General features: G+C 41.6%; 1 protein-coding gene across 5 annotated transcripts in view; it reads right to left on the bottom strand.

Moving 5' to 3' along the window:
- DIS3L2 (DIS3 like 3'-5' exoribonuclease 2) overlaps window positions 1-21515 on the bottom strand; it is a 296670-nt gene that overhangs the window by 202777 nt on the left and 72378 nt on the right. For all 5 annotated transcript variants that reach the window (XR_002777885.1, XM_011383718.2, XM_023525183.1 and 2 more), the window contains exon 6: window positions 8760-8994. Coding sequence is in view for 4 of the 5 variants with exons in the window: in XM_011383718.2 (XP_011382020.1) it covers window positions 8760-8994 (235 nt within the window). In the remaining variant the exon portion in view is untranslated. The remainder of the gene's footprint in view (window positions 1-8759; window positions 8995-21515) is intronic.

Here is a 21515-nt window from a genome sequence, read left to right as displayed (position 1 = left end):
CCAAAAAGAAAAACAACATCTTGAAAGAAGCTCAGAAGGCACTTGGAAAAAAAAATCCAATATCCACTCCTAATAGAAACCTTTAGTCAAAATGAAAGAGGAAACTTAGTTGACCTGGTGCCAGGCCAACAACCAGCATTGTGCTCGAGGGCTTAATACCGGAAGCTTTCCCACTGAATCTGGGAGAAGCCATCACCACTATTATGTAAGGCAGTTCCCGAAGCGATGGCCCACGAGATGAGGCAACAAGAAGCTCCAACTTAGAAAGGAAGAGGCAAATTATTAATTGTAGATTAAATTATTTTATGCCTAGAAAATCATTAAAACAACTAAAAATTATTAGAAATAATAAAGGCACTCATTAAGGTATCCAGTTTTTAAAAAAAGCACAAAAATAACCCCAATAGCTTTCTTATATAGATCAACAATTATCTGTGGGAAAATGCTAGAAAAAAAAAATTTATTTTCAAATTGATACCAAAAAACACAAAGTAGTCAAGTTTTCTCTAATAAGACATGTGTGAGACAATGCTACACATAAACTATAAAACATAGTAAGAGATTCTAAGTGCTTATAATGCACGATGTGAATGGGTTTGATAAATGAAAATGTACATAGAGCAGGCTATAGCCAAAACAACAAAATAGGGCACAGTCCCCAAAAAAGATCCCACAATTGAGCAGAAGAACTGAGGCAACTGATTTTAGCCCAAATCATTATAATTAGCATTCCACAGGAAAAAACAAGGGGAAAAAAAAATCCAATAACCACTTAAAACTAAAACACTAAAGTGTTTAATATCCTAACAGTAAAGAACAATTAAAACATGCTCGAAAGTCCTGATCAGTGTCAACTATCAATTTCAACAGCCTAAACCAGTGGACCTCGCGGCGTGCTTTACAACCCTGTCAGAGGACCCACAGGGAAAGACTCTTTCCATAAGAACTCTAAAGTATTATTTCTTCTTTTCACTCTCCTTCTCTCATGGGTGTAAAGTAGGGATCAGCAAACCCGGCCAGCATGCCAAATCCAGCCATGTCCACTCATTTACATAATCCCTATGGCTGCTTTTTAGGGAACAAGAGAGCTGAGTAGTTGTGACACAGAAGCCCCTGTCTCTGAGTGGCCCACACGCTGGAAATATTTACTGTCCAGTCCTTTACAGAATACCTTCCCTAATCCCTGCTCTAATGACCAGTAGAATGTGTGCTCATGTATTCTTGTGTTTATTCTAGAGTTTTCTAAGATATTAAACTATAAACAAGTACATTTTAGAGGTGAATTCCATTTTTGTCTCAATATTTTAACTGTGGTTATATCTACTATAATCTCATTAACCTCACTAATGCTCAATAATCATTATTTTGAAATCTGAAATATTCCTTAAATATACACAGAAACACAACTAGAAGTATACTTATTTTGCAATAATATTTTAAAGTTTCTTAGTTTTAATTTTAAATACAGAAATAGTGACAGATATAACTTATATACACAAAAGCACTTTGGGATCTTCAGTAATTGTTTAAAGTATAGAGATGAATAAGGACATTCTCCTATATATCTTCGATATCATTATCATAACTAAGAAAATACACAGTAATTCCAAAAAGTCATCTAATATAGTCTAAATTTAAATTTCCCCAATTGTTGTTACCATATTTTTTCCCCGATGCGGGATCTAATCAAGGTCCATGCACTATTTCTGGTTATGTTTCTTTTGGCCCCCATTTCTCTAGAACAGTCTCCTTTGTTTTTTGTTCTTCATGATATTGACCTTTTTTGAGCAGTACAGGCTGCCTGTCTCATGGATTATCCCACATACTGGATCCACCTTATTATTTCTGTCATAGTATCATTTAATTTGTTCCAGTATGCCCTACATTCTCAGATTCTTAGAAATTAGGGCTAGAGTTTTGATTCAAGTGAAACGTTTTTGGCACGAATACTTCACAGATAGTGCTGCAAAATAACGCATCCTATCAGCAGGCACGAAATGTCAGGTTGTCCCACTACTAGTGATGCTAAGCTTGACCACTTGGTCACAGTAGTGCCCACCAAATCTGTCCACTATAAAAGGATGTTTTGCCTAGAGTAATGAAGTAGTAAGTCAACTGTGGCATGACACTTTGAGTCCACGTGAATGTCTTCATCTCCAACAACCTTTCACTCAGTGGCTTCAGTATCTACTGACGATCCTTGACCGAATCAATTATCGCACTGAGGGCTGGACTGCCATCAAACGTTTAACCTGTGGTCTGTGTATTGCTACTTATGAGGGGAGATATAGCACAATGGTTAAGAGGCCAAGTCTAGGACTGTTCAATTCTGGCTACATAGTAGAATGCTTGAACTTCTAGAGAGCTTTTAAAAATTACCAGATCAGCTAGAATCAGAATGCCTGGGTGATATTTTTAAAAAGCTACCAGGGATATTAAAGTATACTTACCAACTATGTAACTTTTTTGTGCTCTGGGAATAAAAGCTACAAGTATCTCTGAAATAGATACTATTAATATTCCTAAAACAAATAGTAGGTATATTTTAAGGATTAAATAAACATAATGAAGATTAATCATAAAGTACTTAGGGCCTAGCACATAGTAAATGCTCAATAAATATCAGTGATCTTTATGTTTAAATATATATATGGCTATACATGTATACAAAAATATATCTAGCTATACCCTTATACATATATATATGTAAATAATGATATGACTTGAAAATATATCAAGTCACAGTTGACGAGAGTACAGGAGAAATAAATCAAAATTTATAGACATGCATTTTTAAACATCCTTCTCAGAAACTGACAGATTAACTATGTAAAATAATAAACAGCTTATGGAGATAACGATATAAGTATGTATTAAGGTTTTGGATATATATACACATCTTTCTTAGCATACATGAAATATTTAGAAATAAAGAACATGTAATAGACTATAAGGCTGCAATACTAATAACATAAGAGACCTTGTTTTCTGATCATAATACAAAATATTAATACTGACATCAAAAGAATAGCAAAAAAGTTAGAAATTAATAGCCTTAATAACCAATCTATTTACAGAAGAAATCATAAAGGAAATTAAATATTCAGAACTAATAATAAAAGTACTGCTAGTCAAAATTTGTAGAATATAGCGAAAAATCTTTAGAAGGAAATTTATAACTTCGAAAACATTTTAAAATAAGCAAAAAGATTAAAAATAATAAGCTAAGTATTCAACTCAAGAAGTTGGGAAGAGGACAAAAAAGCAAACCCCCAAAATAAAGAATAAATACAGATAAAAGAAAATATCAATGATATACAGAACAACATCAACCATAAACAGAGAAAAATCACACAACTAAAAAGCATGTTCCTTAAAAAGATTAATATGATAGATCTTTGTCAAACAACAGTTATCAAGAAAAGAGAGAAGAGTCAAATGTTTAAAATACAGAACAAAAAGGGAGGCAAAAATATAGACATGAGATTTTTTTAAATGATTAAAGAATATTAAAGAGTATTAGGAATATCTATGTGCTGATAAATTCAAGTGGATAAATTCCCACCGAGTTATACCAAAATTGGCACAAAAAGAGATAACTTGAACAGATCAATTAGTAGGAAAGAGATTAAAAGAGCAAAGATCTAACCTCCTGACAAACAGCAGGTTCAGGTAATTTTACAATGAATTCTACCAAAGTTTAAAAAACAATGAATTCTACCAAAGTTTAAAAAACAATGAATTCTACCAAAGTTTAAAAAACAGGATAACCAGAGAAAAACAGGAAACAGTCAAAAATTGACCATGGCATTTCGTGAAGCTGATATAATCCTGGTTCTAAAAATCAGATAATGCCAAGAAAAAGACAGGTCCATTTAACATCACACAAAAAGTATACACTAAATATTACCTAAGTAAATCCAATAATGTATTTTAAAAATAATACACTGGGATTAAGTAGGGTTTATCCTAGGAATTCAAGGATGGTTCAATGTCAGAAACAGATTTAGAGGAGAGAAACCAGATGAATAATCTCAATCGATAAAGAATCAGCATCATAAAATTCAGCAAAAAGCAAAACTACGTGGAGTTAAATAAAAAATCACATGAGAGAATATCTATGTGACCTAGGAATAGGGAAAAACCTAAAAACCCATAAAATATATGATAAATTTTATCACATTAAAATTAAAGATTTTTGCTCAATGAAAGACACCATAGACAAAGTTATTGGACAAATGACTAAATGACAGATTGGGAGAAGAGATTTGTAATGCCTAAAATGGAAAAGGGATTATTATAGAGAATAGATAAGAACTTTCCAAAATCAACAACAGTAGAGTAAACCTGATAGAACAACAGAAAAATGACATCGAAAGGCAATTACCAGAACTTACTCTAGATACAAACATAACAAAGCTAAATTCTAACCGCTGGCAGAAATGAGAAGATGTGAGAAGCCCTGAGCATCGCTAGCGGCAGTACAGACTGGCACAGCATTCTGGCTTGGGTCATAGCCTCACTTAATGATGAACTGCTCCTCTGCCTTGCTAATCCTCTGTGCATATTTCTCTCGGGAACGTCACAGGGAAAAGTGGCTGGTCTAGCACAGGATTTGGGTCTTTGACATTGTAGGTCTCAACGATCCATCTCTAGCTGAATCACTCCTGATATGATTGCATTATCTACTCAGCCTATAAAACAGGAAAGCAAAAATTCCCACTGTATCCTTCTGACATAGGTCTAACATAGTGTCTAGACTTAGATTTTTTATGGGATTTTAAAACTTTGGCACAAAATATTGTCCCAAAATTGTGATTGATGGGAAACTGCTATATATTTTTAATATAATATCTAAAGCAAACGTGACTGTATTTTAATTTACTAATCATCGTTATACACAGCAGAGAAGTACCACAGGAGAATGATCACATGGATGTGCTTCTTCGGCCAAAAGGAAACACACACTTACTTTTTATCCAAGGAAAGAGAACTTAAACCTCGGCACTGAACAGGCCTGTCTTGGAAGGAGATGAATTTTAAGTGAGAAAAAGGGTTTCTTCCTGACTCTGAAGTCAGGAGATCAAGAAGGGATCAAGGATTCCATGTGGATTCTCCCTCCAGGAAGGAGCTGCAGGTGGCGAGGAGCTGGAGGCGTGAAAGGGCCACCAACTCTACACTTAGCCCCATGCCCAGTCATCCGGGTGGTTCTGGTGGAGGCTTGTCTCCAGACCAAAAGACAGAACAAGGTCTCTGGCAGACCCTCCCAGGACAGGGAACAGGAAATGTACATCGGCACCTAATTAGGTCACCAAGATTCAGAGGCCAAAACTGTTCTTAAAAATTCCGATGATGAGAGACACAGAGTTACTGTATCACTTGGCCATGACAATCTTTATGCTTTGGAGTTTGCTATACAGGCAACTGTTATCCACATACTTAACACCTAAGAAAATCTATTGGGGTTGTCCCCAGTCTCTACACAGATGGCAGATTTCCATGCTGACAAAAACACTATTGCTTGGAAAGTGGTCAAATCCGAGTCTCAGGGGACTTTGGGCCTGGACCTACAAAAGGGGCCCAGGTCTTCAGTCCACTCTCTCAGGAACTAAGGGTGGCACAGATCCTGCCGTCTTCCTAGAAGATATTACTGCGTAGGTCTGAGGTGCCCAGGGAAGCTTCCCTCTCAGCGCGATGACAGGCACTTATTGCAGACATCGGGAGCTCTCTGCTCACCTACCAGAGAAACTGGCAGTATCTTAAAGATGTGTTTCCTGGGCAAACAGGCGCATATAATGCATATACATGCAATATGTAACATTTGCTTTGAGTAAAGAAACATAATATTAAAACAAAAGTAAACAAATAAAGAACATTCTTTTGAACACAAGTGTGAACTAGGATAAATAATCCATTTGCAGTTACACCACCAAAGCAAAGAACCTTTCTAGAAGTCTAAGGAAAAATTTATAATGTCCTTAAGGTTATGGTTTGTTTCAATAACAAATTTCAAAACCTTTAGTGGTGCAAAAAGTACTAACATCTTAACTGTAACCAGATTTTATATTATTCAGACAAGAGAAGCTGGTTAAAATATCCTAAAAAACACTGTGATTTTTAAAAGAGCAAATTGCAATTTTCCTAAATATCAAGAGGGCAAGAAATGAGAAACAGCCATGTGGTTTCACCAACTCTCTATTTAGAGGCGAGCAGGAAAGAGAAATTCGTACCAGATACTGAGGGAAGGATTAAGGCTGTTCCCTCAGTCAGGGCCAGTGCGGAAGCAATATAAATAACAGTAGGATAGGAAGACCGTAAAAAGAGTAAAGAAAAAACACGCACACGGTGGACCTATACGGCACTCAGTGACATTCACGTGTAAGAGGGAAGGAGGGAAATGACAGTAGAGTACAAATCAAGAGCAAGTCTGGCAGCAGAACCGCCAAGAAAAAGGAGGGGGAATCGATTATTAGTATCCACCCCGGGCATCGATTTTGCCATCACTTCCATCCACCGATACTTCCTTGCCCTGGTATTAATACCAACCACTAATGAAAAATCAAAGCATCTTATCCTTTCACCTCAGAGCCCAGGGGAACAGGGCTGCTGGTGTCTCTAAGTCCAATCGCCAGACCTACTGGGCCAAATGCTCAGTAAGTTTTAAAGTGCCCCTCCGCCTGGCTTCCTCCTGCAAGTGTCTCTCTCTCTTGGTGTCTTAATGATGAAGGACTTGGCTATTTAGGGTCCTGGTCATTTCCCTTTCTTCTCAAAGAAAACACATGACTCACAGTACTGATGCCACTATGTCAATACACATGCGATCTCAGAAGAAGGTCGCAGTATCCAACTGCTTTGAAAGGAAGAACAAATAAACATCAGAAGAATGACATTTCAAGGAATAAACATCCAAATGGAATTGGCTGGGCCCTGAACAGCGAAACCACTAGTTACCTAAGCAGGCCACGAAACAAAAAGAAGCTGGGTGCCCTGAGGCCACCACACCTGGCGGGGCAGCAAGGCAGCAGTGGCCGTTTCATTCAAAAAGAATTTCAGAGTTGGAAAGTCCTTTGCTGAGCAGTACTTAGCACCAGAAAGCCATACAGCCTGTGCTTCGGGAAAACATTTGCTGCCCCAGGTCACTGCACCTCGTCAACGGTGGAGAGACAGGGTGATCTTTACGCAGCCGCTTTCTGAAATCACCTCTAGCCTCGTTCAGGATGTCGATGAGGTGTGCTCACCAGTCCCCATCACGGGGTGTCTGCTCTGTATCCTCCTTTAGTAATCTTCTGGCACTTCTTCTAGACTTTCATGAGGACTGTGCCAGAACGTTCTTCCTGATAAAATACTCATAATCTAGTCAGCCTAGCCAGGTCACTCGTTCCCATTTCGTAATATACATAAAACTCAAAACTCAATTTGGCTAGAAAATAGACTCTCGGCACTTAAAACCTCTTAGAGATCTATATGCTGAAATATTCCAATTTTCACTGCTCCTTTCCCTTAAGTTTCTGAGTGTGGTCAGGGAGAGAGGCCTTGGTCACGTTCCTCACCCACATCTTGCAACTGCTTCTCTCTGCATTCAGAGGACCCAGGCCTTAGATTTCGATGAGAGAAAATAAGACTGGCTTCTTTAAAGGCTTAAAATCAATACGCTTTGAAAATGTGGACGAAAAGGGGCCACATATTAAAGCTGACAAGTTCAAGGGAGGCTCACATGGCAGGCCTTTCAAACCCAGGGACCGAAGGAACCATAAAGGGTGCCCTGGTCTGAATGTAAAACCTCCTAACTAAACGCGGGTTACGTCCCAGGCCTGTGGCTTCTCTGACAAAGGTCGATCTTTAACTCTGAAACTGTCTACTGTCTTTGGGCACCTAAGATCACACACATTTGAAATGTCAGAGTGATCTCCTTGTCCAGACTCCTCAAAGGGACAACCGCACACCAGGGCACAGACCACAGAGCCCCTCGTTATCATCTGACCCCACGTACCATCTCTGTGTGCTGTACACGTTCGCTGGCCTATACCCGCCAATGCAAAAGAAGTGCGTGTCTCTCCGTTTTCCTTTTTATCCAATCCCGGAGACTCCCCACTTTGCTTTCTCCCGCCCCCTGAATCCACCTCCAACGGATTTCATATGGCCCTCCCCAGGTCTCCCCCTCTGATTCCACTGCATGCAACGAGCTGCAAAGCTGCCATTTTCTGGACCATTGTCTTAATCCACTGAGATTCTGCTTCTCCGCAACAATTTGGCTCAAATAAACTCTTACGAAACTTTTTCTTAGGCTGGACGTTCTTTTGTCGACATCAAGATAATCTGCTTGTCTTTTTTAGGTGATCCATTTAAGGCAATCCATTCCCACCACCCATGACATAAATACCTTTAAAATGTACTGAGTTAAAGAAAAATCCAGGGCAATATGAAGTGTTTTTTTGTAAGGATTTTAAAAATCAGTTTAGTTCTGTTCAGCTCAACCACAGGGTGGGGCCTGGGCTCATCACAGGGATTCTGGGCCAGCTAGCAACACGACTCCAAACCTCGGAGGGAACGGCCACGTGGACCGCCAGGGGCAGTGCTGCCCGCCTCAGAACCAGCAGCTGGAAGTCTAGCAAGGGTCCCCCCTTTCCTAAAAGCTACCACAGGTTAGAAACTGGGAAGCCACCAAATGTGCTGTGTAGTGAATTCTGGAGCACAGAGAGAACTCCAGTACTTACAGCCACCCAGTGACTAGAGCAGACTGGCAGCAGCCCAGCGCTCACCTTTTTCATGAACCCAGCCTGAGAGTTTCTTAACACCATCCACCAGAACACTTTGTGTGTTGCCGTGTCCATCTTCTGAGTCACTGTCATCAAACTGAGCCTCTATAATGACATCGGGACTGTCATTATCGCCTTTCAGGGACTGTTGCAGGAGATGGCTTCCACACAGCTCCTCAGGGAGATCTGATTCATAGGCACCGTCTGTTTCTTTGTCACAGCTCTCTGGTTTAATTACCTGAAGAAAATAGAAAAGTTCTGCTAAATCATTGGACAGAAGAGAGGGAAAGAGCAGATTTTTTTCCCCATTTTTCTTTCCCGAGGGAAAAACTGCATATTCAGAAGCTCACAACACTGGACACTTATCACGTAGTCCGAAAAAGGAGCTTCATTGTCCGGAGGCACAGACCACCTCATGGAGATGGTCAATCCAGCAGCGTCACGTTGGCACACACTCTTAGAGAGGCCCAAGAGTAATGCCATGTCCACTTCTCATTTTTCTGATGTCACTTCTATCCCTGCCCCTCTAAAGGCCCTGAAGACCAGAAGTACCATGCTGCTTCGTAAGGGTTCATCACATGGGCTCAGTAAGCACGGTGGGTAACGACACAAGAATTCAACACAGTATGTCACTGCACATTCAATGAAGCCACAAGAATACAAAATGAAATGGAAGAAACAAAACTAAGTGTAAACAAGGCTTCACGAATGTTCTCATAAAAACCGTAAACCCTTAATTCTCCATCTTGAGGCCTGAAACCAGTATAGAAAGCACATAATTGATGGACATTTATACTAGCTATAAGAATGAAGCATTACACAGTATGTCAAATATTTTCGATAAAAAAAAATAATGAAGAATAAAGGAGAAAAGAATACAGATTCTAATCCACTTAATGAGTTTGTCACAGGATAGTCATGTGACAGAACTCTGATTTCTACAGGCGCTATACTAAAATATACCAGGTGTTTAGTTACCAAAAATAAAAGGCGACATTATACGGAACTCTCCCCACATACATTAGCAGGAAACACAGCAGATTTTGTAGATTATAGATGTTACTCAGAATACTACATTCCTTTTAGGAATCTATTCCTGGGTGAAAAGTTCATGTGCAATTTAAATATTAATTAAAACATGATCACATGTGTGTGTGTATGTATGTAAAAAGTGAATTCGTATATGTAAAAATGAACATGATTACATATGTGTACATATGTGTATATATGTGTAAAAAATGAATATATATGTAAGAAATAAATTTACATATATATATAAAAAATGAATTTGATCACTATTGGTAGTGATCACTTCATTTTTTCAAACAAATGCTGGGGGGGCCAACCTCGCACCAGGCACCTCCACGAGGCCTACATCCCAGTGGAGACAGATAGGGAACCATTCACAAATTCGACAAGTCTGACAAAGTACCTTTCCCGGTGCCGGGCACTGCTCTGGGTGCCAAGGATACAGCAGTGTATACATTCAAAAAGTGATTAGTGCTAGTAAAAAACGTATAGTGTGAAACTGCTGATTATGAGAGAGCACAGCTCGTTTGCCAGCAGGGTGGATACGGGATGCCTACTGGAGGAGGCGACATCTGAGCAGAGACCTGAGAAAAGGGAGTGAACTTCTCTAGCAGTTTCTCTGTGTGCGTGTAGTGGTTGAGAGGTCTAATATTAGCCTCGAGGTTTCAGAATAGAAGCCTGCCTTCAACAGAGCAGATTAACGTTCAAATTAGATCACACAAAGATCCTGCTTAATGAAAGCTCTTCATCTTACACAGGCAGAAAAAGTTATTAAATCCTTCCCAAAATAATTTAATGTCTTAGATTCCAATTAACATAATCATTCCCAGATAATGACTATTAGAGTACCCACCCAGAAAATCAAAATAAAATATTACAAAGATATTCACAATCAGAATATAGACTCTAAGAATATATTCCTAAAGTTCAAAAAAAAACTGACTTCATAAAAATGGGGTAACAGAAAAACTTGTGAACAATGGTTAATTTTCCTGAGCAAAATTGTGCCTGTTAATAAAATTTTTTGAAAACTTGATTCCCAATTTGTGAACATATTTAATGAAGTTTTCTATTAACGCTTGCCATGTTTTGACTCTTGTCAGTCATTCATTCATTTGTTCATTATTTCCAAGACAAGTTTAAAACAAACAAGACTCCTTTCCTACGATAGTAAAAAAAAAAAAAAAAAAGTTCAACTGGCTAGACCAGAACTCTCTAAAAAGATTCCCTCAGGCACCTTGCTAGATGACAACGTGAGGGAAGCCACAGCTAGAGTTTTAAATCCGCATACAATTATAAAAGCAGCTCTCCTCTGTGCGCTGCTGCCTCGCCACGGAAGTCCTGGTTTCATATCTGACCCAAAGTAGATCATTCAAACAACAGAGAATTTACCGACGAGTTAGAAAAGAAAAAGAGTTTGGCATCACTCAAATCAGCAAACTCATGCAATTTCCTTAAATGTTCCTGGCAAATTCAGTGACATCTACGAAGACCTGCCCCTGAGCATCCTGGAAGGATTTACACGACTCTGGGCACTGTCCAAACAGCCCGAAGCACAGGCAAGAGGTACGGGCCCAAAGCATGGTGGCTACAACGTGATCCCTGGTCTACTGTTTTTCCTACATCATCCCCACATATACTTTATCTCGGAGAGAGAATAGTTGGAGGCAGAGATGAAAGAAAACAACTGGATGGGGCAGGTAAAATGTTGCCTCCTTGAAAGATGTTAAGCAAAGGGTCTGGGCCGTCAGTGTTTATTATGTATTAATTTCTGCCACTAACGGTTTCACAAAGCATTTGGGTCCCACAGGCTATGGAGAAAACATGAGAAGGGGAACCAGAATTCTGACTTTATAAAATTTGAAGGCTTGACTATCCCACAATGAAAGGTAGTCTTTCTCTGTGTGTATGTATACGTGTGTGCGTGTGTGTAAGATACAGCGAGAATACCGCAGTCACCATGATTCTTGCCTACTTACTTATTAAGAATAATGCTTTGGCTCACACAAAGTTCAAGAGAAAGTCAATGGGAAGAGGAGATCAGCAGAGAATGACAACCAGAGTACAGCAAGCTTAATTGTCCTGCATATTTTAAAACCAACTCAGTTCTGACTTTATGATAATCTCCATGGTTTAGATGAGCTCCACTCAAGAACTGGTGTCTCAGGCACTAAATTCACTTTTGAGTTACTAAAGCAAGAAATGCTGTTAGGTAGGTAGCACAAATGAATGAATTAATCAAGTCATTCAAAACAGTATAATTAAAATATAAATTAACATGTTGCATTTTCATTCTCTTTTGTTATCCCAGTACACACAAGAATAGAAAAAAATGTTTTGGGGAAAAGATCATCACAAGATCGCAGGACACAACAGGCACTTTAAAACCATTCCATATTGCATATTGGTTAAGAGTGAGGGCTGTGAGACTCCTTAGAGTCTGGAACAGAAAAATTAACAAGGTTATCCTGGAACATCTTGTCATATCTGGAAAAGAAGAAAGCCATCAAAGGCCAGTACAATCTTGATCTTATCTAAAGGACCCAGGAATCATCATGAAAGAACTATCTCTGGTCAACCACAGAAAATTCTAAGCATTTCTCCTATCTTTCCTGTACAACCTGTATATGAGCTTACCCAAACAGTTGATGCTTCATAGGTAAAGTGTTTCTTTATAGAAGAGTTTTAGCTAATTAAGAAGGAACGAAAGACATGCAATACCGCCAATCTGCCATCCATATTGAAATAACAGATTCAGGATATGATCATCAATGGTTACTAAAACCAAAAAGTCATAACCTGATGGAGATGGAGCTTTATAATGGATGACCCAGAGTGGCAACGCCTGAACCCACTGATCAATATCAATATCATAAAAAGGAAAAGAACCAAAGTGCTTCCTCATGCACTATAACAGGAAGTACATACAACCATCTACGAAGTACTTTTTCCCCAGAAGCTGAACTTGAATCTGATCTCATAAAGGGAACAAAATAACAACACTAGGGAGAGGCTCCTTTTACACTTACTCCCTAGATGATATCATCCAGTCTCATGGCTTGAAATCTCTGTACATGCTCTTAATTCCCAAAATTAAAAGCCTATCCTCACCCTTCCCTTGAATTACAGAGTCGATTCCCTTCCATACATCTTCATTTGTTTGTCAGCTGACAAACAAGAGAACTCTTGGTCCTCCCCAGGACCGACTCCTCTCCCAGCATGCCCTCTCTCAGCCAACGGCACCAAACGGTGGCATCACCCTTGACTCTCCCTCTCATCCCCACATCCAATCCATCAGATGAGCCCACTGGCCCTTCTTCCTGCCATTTCTATTGTTACTACGAATCCAAGCAACCCAGACCTCCTTGCTGACCTATATAATAACTGGTCTGGTTTCCGTTTTGGACCAAAGCAGCTAGAATGACCCTTTTAAAACATAAATCAGATCATGCCTTTCTCCCAACAGCTTCCCAACACCCTTCCATCACCATACCACGAGGCCCTATCAAATCTGGCCCATACCTATTTTTCCATTCTCATTTTCTACAACTTCATCCTTTGAAAATTACACTCTAATCCTAGAGATTTTCTTGCTTTTCTTCCTAGAACACTAAAACCTTCCATCTTGAGCTTTTCACATTTTCTATTCCCTCTATCTGGAAAACTCTTTGCCCTACTATTCACAGGGCTCACTCTCTTCATTCAGGTCTCTGCTCAAATACCCTCCTCTCAGAGAGGCCTTCCCTGATCACATTACTTAAAACAGCCCCGCTTCGTGGCCATTACTCTATCTTCCTACCCTGCTTTATCTTTTCTCACTGTACGTATCGCTATCTGCAAATACATTACATACTCATTTACTCTCTGTCTCCCAAATAGAATTCAGGTTTCATGGGAAGAGAAGCTGTTTATTTTATTAACTGCTGTATTCCAAGAGTTGAGAACAGCATTTATTAGCCACTCAAATCTATACTGAATAAATGAATGAATACACTAATCAGTTAGGAAATGACTTACTCAGAGTCAATCTTCCTTGATAGGCTGTAAACTCCATGGAGTGGCCATGGTTAGGCCTGGTACAGAGCACACTCAAGTCTCATTTGAATAAATAAAAAACCAGAGAGGGCGCACTGCATCGAACATTTCCACATATCAATCTATCTATCTCTCCAGACCTAGTCCAAATGGCCTGCATCGTCTATAACCCAGAATCCACCACACGGTCTTCACAGTTCCTCCCCATCCCACCCCCCGCACCCACCCAAAGCAAAGTAAATTCTCCCTTTCTAAAGTCCCAAAGCAATTCGACTGTGCCTCTTCTATGGTACTTCTCAATTCCTTCACTATGTTAGTATTATCTATGTATATGATTTACCTCATCTGTTAAGACTATACGCTCACCAATTATATCTTATACTTCTTTGTACATTTTTACAGCAACTTGCATAATCAATCTAAGTGCTCAGCATCTGTTAAATAAACAGATTAATGGGTAGGACAATAAAGAAAGGAAGATAAAAGACTATCAGGACGCAAGAGAGCTTACAGAAAAGTTTCCAGATACAAGAGTATGTGGGTTAGAAACTAGTAGTCCAGTTTTCCTTGGATATGTAAAGTAAGAGGCCTTCTTCTGTGAGACTGACCTCGAAAGAGGTAAAAGGTCTAGTACAGTAATTCTCTACTTTGAAGGTCAGCAGATCCCTCTGAGAATCAGATGAAAGCTATAACCCTTCCTCCACCGAAAAATGGATGTCTACAAATAGAGAGAAAATACTCTGCAAGTCCAAGTAAGGAGAGCAAAGGGCCTGGTGCTGAAGGCTAGCAGTCCAGGTCGATCAGCACGCTGGAGAGCTCTGGGCTCGGAGCAAAGGACTAGGGCCTGAGGACAATGGACATATTACTGACCTGGTTAACTAAGGACTTTAAAAACTTCTCTGGTTTGCTCCACAGACCTGAGACAGTGAGGCAGCTGACTGCACTGGGATTATGTCTCCCTTGGAGGTTTAGTCTAGTCTCTGGAGGACAGGACAGAAATGAGTTAGTGAGGGACTCAAACTGTTCTCAGTCTTATTCCATGAACAGGGTAGGCTGAGCATTCCATAAACCCTGCTAACAAAAATAAACAGTGAAAATACAGGCAGGTATCGACTTGGGAGTACTGATAAGAAATAAAAGTGTCACTTGCAGCTACTAAAAATGCTGAAGAAAGAGCACACTCCAACGCTTCATTGTAACTTCCCTGCACCCTTCCCCAGACACAAATGCATGCGTCGCACACAGAAACGTGAGTCAGCTACACCCTGCATTAGTTCTACCGAGGACAGATCCATAATCAGCCCACTATCTCTTTCTGGAAGGGCAAGAGAGTGGGAAGAGTGTGAGGAGAGGAAACGGCGATCCCCTTGCTCCGTCAGGCTGCCAACCTTGCACTCTGGGGTGGAGAGCAGTCATCTGGCCCCTTCAGTAGCATCCAAGAGGAACCCCCAAAACGGCGAGGGATGCAACTGAGGGGAAGCTGCGAGAGGCTTACCACTGAAGGGACGAGGGAAGAGGCCTAAGCTCCGGATCTTGAGTTCGGAGACCAACGAGAAGGGAAGACAACCTTCTGGAAAAGTGAGGAAGGTGTAGCATGACTTCCCTGCTCTTGGAGGAACGTTAAGCCCCGTGTCAGTGAAGAAAGGGCAAGATGCCTCCTAGAATCGCTTCTGCCCCTTCGAAGACAGCGTTTGTGGAGTCAGACACTATGCAATTGCGTGAGTGGAAAATGGCTAAGGAAGATGCTAATCTAAAAGGCTGGCGGGATTTTAGAAGATAAAATATGAGAAAATATGTAGGGAAAGGCATTTTAAACACATGCGAAAAGCACCGCCATGAAAGAAAATGATAAATCCGACTCCATTAAAATTAATTTTTTCCTTTCATCCTACGATAACATAAAAGAAATTTTGAAAGAAAAGTCACAGAAATGCTCATATCTGGAATACATAAAGAACTCCTACAGACCAATGAAAGACACACAATCCAACAGAGAAACGGAGAAAAGGCTTAAAGGCATTTCACGAAACGGAAATGGCGAAGGGCCAATAAAGATGGAAAGGTGCTCGGCCTCATTAGTCATCACAGAAATGCAAATTAAAACCACAACGAGATATCACTACAAACCCACAAATGGGCAAAAACTAAAAACCCTGACGACAGCAAACGTTAGCAAGACCATACGGCCGCACACTGCTGGTGTGAATGTACAGTGACCCAGCGCTTTGCAGAACAGGTCGGGACTGGGGGGCGGGGCAGCAAACGGACCCTCTCACCGCCGGCCCGGCTCAGTCCAGACATCGTCTCGCCTCCCTCAGGGTTCTGACAGGCGAATACCTGCAAAGGAGAAGACTAAGCCGGGAAAGGACACAGATACAGAACAAGGAGAGAGAAAATGCAGCTTCTCCTTTAAGAAAGGCGGTGAGAGTGAAAAGGTACAGTAAGAGTGAGAAGGGAGGATGAAGACCAGACAGGAAGAGGCGCGACGCCAGTCGAACAAGTCTGGTCTGTGCTGCAGAGCCGATGAGTGAGGACGCAGAGGCGAGCGGTTCAGAGCAGGAGTGCCCGTCAGCACCGCCGTCCGCGTCTCGCTCTGCCGCTTACCGGCCAAACCACTGCAGAAAAGTTACTTAATCTCCTGGAATCTCAGTTTCATTATCCTTAAAATGGGGGCCACAGTATCCTGAGATAACACAGGAGAAGCTCGTAGCACAGGTGCCGGGAACATGGTGGGAGCTTAACCACTGAATTTGGAGCTTAACCAAACAAATTTGGTCTTTAGACCCAAGAAGCCCAAGGCGATAAGGACCCTGCAGGTGGCAGCTGGAAATGTCAGGTGTGAGATGAGAAGCGGGACTGGGGGACAGAAATCCCGAAGGGGGAATTAACCACGGCGGCCGGCAGTTAAGCAAAGGGGTCCCGGGGCCCAGGCTGGACTGAGGAGAGGAGCTGAGAGCAGAGGGCTGGGAAAAGGCACAAATGAAGGGGCTGCAACCAGAAACAGAGTTAGTGAAGGAGAGAGAATTTAAATATAATCATGACCATATTAATCATAATAAACGCTAAGACTTTTATGGTCACTCTTCATATTCATATTGTATAACCTTCCTTGTGCTTTTACATACATTAACTGACTTGATCCACACAATGACCCTGAGTGATACACAGAAGAATAATGATCTCTATCTCACAGCGGAAAACCGGTTCAGACATGTCACAATCCCACAGCTATGACATGGCAGAGCTGTGACATGCACACAGATCTAGGGCTCAAAGTCTAGTGCTCATGGTCCTGGACACTCTTACAGGATTTCCTGCAAACAGATTCAGAGTGAGCTTTGCACATACAGCTCCCACCACTCACGGCCACTGCAGGAAAGGCCTCTGCATCTTTTGCATGCCGGGCAAATACTCTGTCGAAATTCAGGATCCAGCTCTTCTGTGACTGCTTCTCTGAATAACCTCCCTCTCTTAAGAAATGTTCCGTTTCCTCCCTTTGTTTCACTGCTATTCCTTAACTATTCTTTCATTATAAGGTTTCTTGATCGGACTATATTCCATTTACTTGCTTTGCATATTTCTCTCTCCCACGAGACAGCAAACCATGTCACATTCATTTTTTATATTCCCCAGAGGCTCCCAAAATGCCTGGTATATAACACATGCTCAAGAAATACTGCTTTCCTTTTCTCTTCTTCTGAAGAGAATGAGGAAGAGTTGAATCAGCAGTAAAAGAAGGATTCTTAAAAAAAATTACAAGACGAGAATAGAATAACTACCAAGCAGCAGGAGCCGGCGACGCTCGGATGCTTGTCCGCATGACCTTGCATCGCCCCCGTTAACGCACTATGTCTGGAGACCAGGACAGAGTCACCTGTCATTTTATCATAGTTGAAACTTATCACCCTAAGAAGCAAATATAAATACAAGTGCAAATGAATAAAACTGGAAGCCATTTAAATAAATACATTTTTCTAAAATAATTCTAGACCTTCATATCTGTATTATAACTCCGGTTTGAATATAAACTCAAAATAACCACAAAGTTCACTGTTCCCCAATATGAAAACAACAGTCTTAGTAAGAAAAGTCACGAGTGCCTGGATAAAGAAGAGAATGCCTAGATCTGTGGCAAGTTGCAGAGACGTTTCCTGGTTCCTACAGGGTCGTGAAGTACCGACCTGTCTCTTAGAAAGCGGGGAAACTTCTAAACTTCTAACTTCAGAGCTGCAGGTTAGAGCAACTGCAAATAGCACCTCAGACTTACCAGGATCAAGAATCTGGTCACTTCAAAACTGTTTAATAGTCATTAAAATTTCCCCTTCCTTTTAAAATTAATATAATGCATTTCAAAACGGGACAGCAACAGAAGAGAGTCCCTGTAACCAAACCATTCCAATGGACTCCTAGACAAAAATGCCAAGTAACATTCCCAGCATGTGCGGCTTACCCGCAAACTCCAGGTGCGAAACATTTCAGTTTCCCCATTTACTGATACAGAAAAGCCCCTCCTTGAACATAAAAGCCACCATGGAAGAGTGCTATTCTAAATTTTATAAAAAGAGCAAGTCTATATTAGCACTGGAAAATTCTGTTCCAGCAAATCAATTCTGTTCCATGCCCCTGGGATAGGGGGCTGCTATCGACTTGGTATAATGGAGCTTTTCCAAAAGATTTACATACGTCTATACCCACAGGCCCTATGTACTGAGAGGGCTGTTTAGGACAGTGTCAGCTGAAGTCTTCGTGCACAGGACACAAGCCCTGCCAACCCCACTACCTGGGCCTGTGATTCGGAGCTAATGCACATCCACGTCCACCTAGGAGCTGATTCTCATTTCTTGGCTCCTCTGACGAGGCTTAAGTGACAGCACTCACTTGCCACACATGTTTTAACAAACTTGCAAATCCCTTAATGGCACACTTGGGACAAAGTATAATACACTGTTCAGGAAATACCTTAGAGCCAAGAAAAGCAATTGATATTTCCACAGGGAGTTCCTGACAAGGCTTGCCAATAGCTTCTTTCATTATAAAATATGACCACGAACACTATCGTTTTAAAGGCATATTACAGAAGGCATATCTGTTAGTGGGACCTTTGTTTGCCTAAGGTAGTTCACGCTCAAAGTACCTTCTATTTAGTTTAGAAAATCAGAACAAACTATCTCTACTCTTCTGGTTACTCAGGCCAAAAAGCCTGTTAAACTTATAGATCGTTAAATTAATAAATTCCTCTCTCTCTCTCTCTCTCTCTCACACACACACACACACACACACACACACACACACACACACCCCACCATCACATTGGTCGGCTCGGCCTGGCAGCTCCACCTTCATTCCCACCATGGCCACCACGCTGGTTTAGGCTCCAACGTATCTCTCACCTGGATGAGGCAACAGCCTCATAAGGGGTCTTCTACTCCTCCCCATTCAGTTCATGCTAACGTGGCAGCCCGAGCGAGCTCGTGAAACATCAGTCCTACGTCAATGCTCTTACTCCTCCAAGGCTTTCCACCTCCATCGGAGCCGAAACCCGAATGCTAACGGTACACAGGCCCTACCCGAGCGGTACCCCAACCCCACCAGCCCTCGGATCTCCGCTGTAACTAGTCTCCACCTCAGCCTCTTTGCTGTTCCTTAAACACATATTTACTGTCCCCTAAGCGTTCCACAAGCTAACTCCCTCACTTCCTTCAGTTCTTACGCAAAGTCACCTTCTGGATGAGGGCTCCTTGGGTCGCCCTATCTAAAAACTCAATCGCCTCCTCAAACTCCCACGTCTCTTCCTTATTCATTTTCCTTCTTCAGTACCTGTCACTTTGATCATGCTACCCCTGGTATTTTATTATCATGTCTCTAATACCTGGTATTGCATTATCACGTCTCTCCCAGAAGCTCCACGAGGGCAGGGATCTTTCTGCCTGTTTGCTCACCGTTCTTCCTCTTCTGCGTGGTCACCACCAGGCACTAATCAACCAGCACTTAATGGAGCACCTAACAGTGTCTTCCACAATCCAGTCTCCACGTGGTACTACCACTTTAAACTCAAAGCATCACTAACCGCCCTAGTCTCTCCCCTCCAAGCAGTTCCCGTCCCTGGTCTCCTTTTTGACACCTGCTACCGCTTTTTCCAAGGCCTTTCAAACTCTCAACCACAGCCGACTCTTCCTACTGCTGAACACGCCGCTTCACCGAGCCCTTCACTGTGTTCTTCTGACGAGCGCTCCTAAATCTCCACAAAGTCCTGGTATTCTCGATGCCACCATCCTACAAATTTCTAGAAATAAAAAATCTAATTAAATTACCTTCTTACCAAACAAACTTTCCGTGAATTTCTCTTCCCTAGAGAAGCTGGCTCTGTTCTTTGACTTACCATTCAAGGACCCTGACCTTCTCCGTGCCTGCTGACCTTTTTGACCATTTAAATCTCCCCTGACGATCCCTTCCATTATAAACCATTTTCAGGCCACTGCAAATTCTTTCTGGGCTTAGATCACACTAATCCAAGAACAGGTCTCTAACAACTTAGAACAGCAGAATCTGTCTCCCTCTTTCTATTTCTCTGTGACTACAACAAGGAAAACTAACGCCCTTTAAAAACGGCTCAATATTGTTTGAAGTATTTTAAGAAAAAAGGACAAAGGGCTCCTGCAAAATGATCTGTATCTGTCCAGGGGTCTTCCACGGTGCCACGCAGGCCGGGACTGCAGGAGGGGAAGGGAACAGAAGTGTGAGTCGCCGGGCCTTAGGGTCTCTGGACTCTGCTCCTAAAAGATCACAGGATTGGAAACAGGACTATGGGTGTCCTGCACCATGCGCCTCCTTCCTCTTCCACGTGGTCCCCACAAGGCACTAACCAACCACAGCCTGACTCCGGGACAGCCAAGCCTCCGCACCTGGTTGCTAGGAGAGCAAATGCGTCCCTTAGAGGAAAGCTGGCTCACAGGACACAGCAGAACTCACCAGAGCGACCTCAAGAGCAAGGTGGTGGATATTTTGATGCCAGAAATGAGCAGAGAGGTAGGGAAGAGAATCTGGCAGAACATAACACCAAGTTCCAAAGCTCAGGAGCAATTATTTATAAGTCAGGCAAGAAGCTGGGTAGAAATAAATCTGGGAAAGCGAGCCCTGAGGAAGCATTCCTGAGAGAGAGAGGTCCCAGAACAGAGTACGTGCATGGTGGACTCTTTCTACAGGGTGGGTGCTTTTCTTTGAATCTCGCTCTTTACTATATTTTGACTTAGGTCTTTAAAAATATATGCAATGTATTAATAATGGCTGTTTTAGCGGCAAGAGACAGAAAAAAAAACAATTTGAATTGGCTTTTTTAAAGTAACTTACTAGTTTATGTAATTGAGTCAATCTGATCAGACTGAGAGCTCGCTTGGTATCTGTAGGAATGAATGTGTGTGTGTGCGCGTGTGTGTGTGTGACCTCAGATTTGCTCAGTATTGGCTCCATTACCAGGGCAGCCTCTCTTCCCATAGGGTCAAGAATTCTAGTAACCCCCAAATTATATCCCATCCTCTTAGAGACCCCAGTGGGGAAAAAAGGGGAACTCTCGCCCACGTGGTCTGCAAAAACGTCCCAGGATGACTCTGCTGGGGTTGATCTGGGTAACATGCCCTCTCCCGAATCAGCCACTGAAGGAAGGAGGTGGACTACACTGATTGTCCCTGTATCTGAGGA

Source organism: Pteropus vampyrus, unplaced genomic scaffold (genome assembly GCF_000151845.1).
Source record: "Pteropus vampyrus isolate Shadow unplaced genomic scaffold, Pvam_2.0 Scaffold539, whole genome shotgun sequence".
Lineage (NCBI taxonomy): Eukaryota > Metazoa > Chordata > Mammalia > Chiroptera > Pteropodidae > Pteropus > Pteropus vampyrus.
The sequence above is the reverse complement of the archived record's forward strand: the minus strand, read 5'-3'. Positions and strand labels throughout refer to the sequence as shown.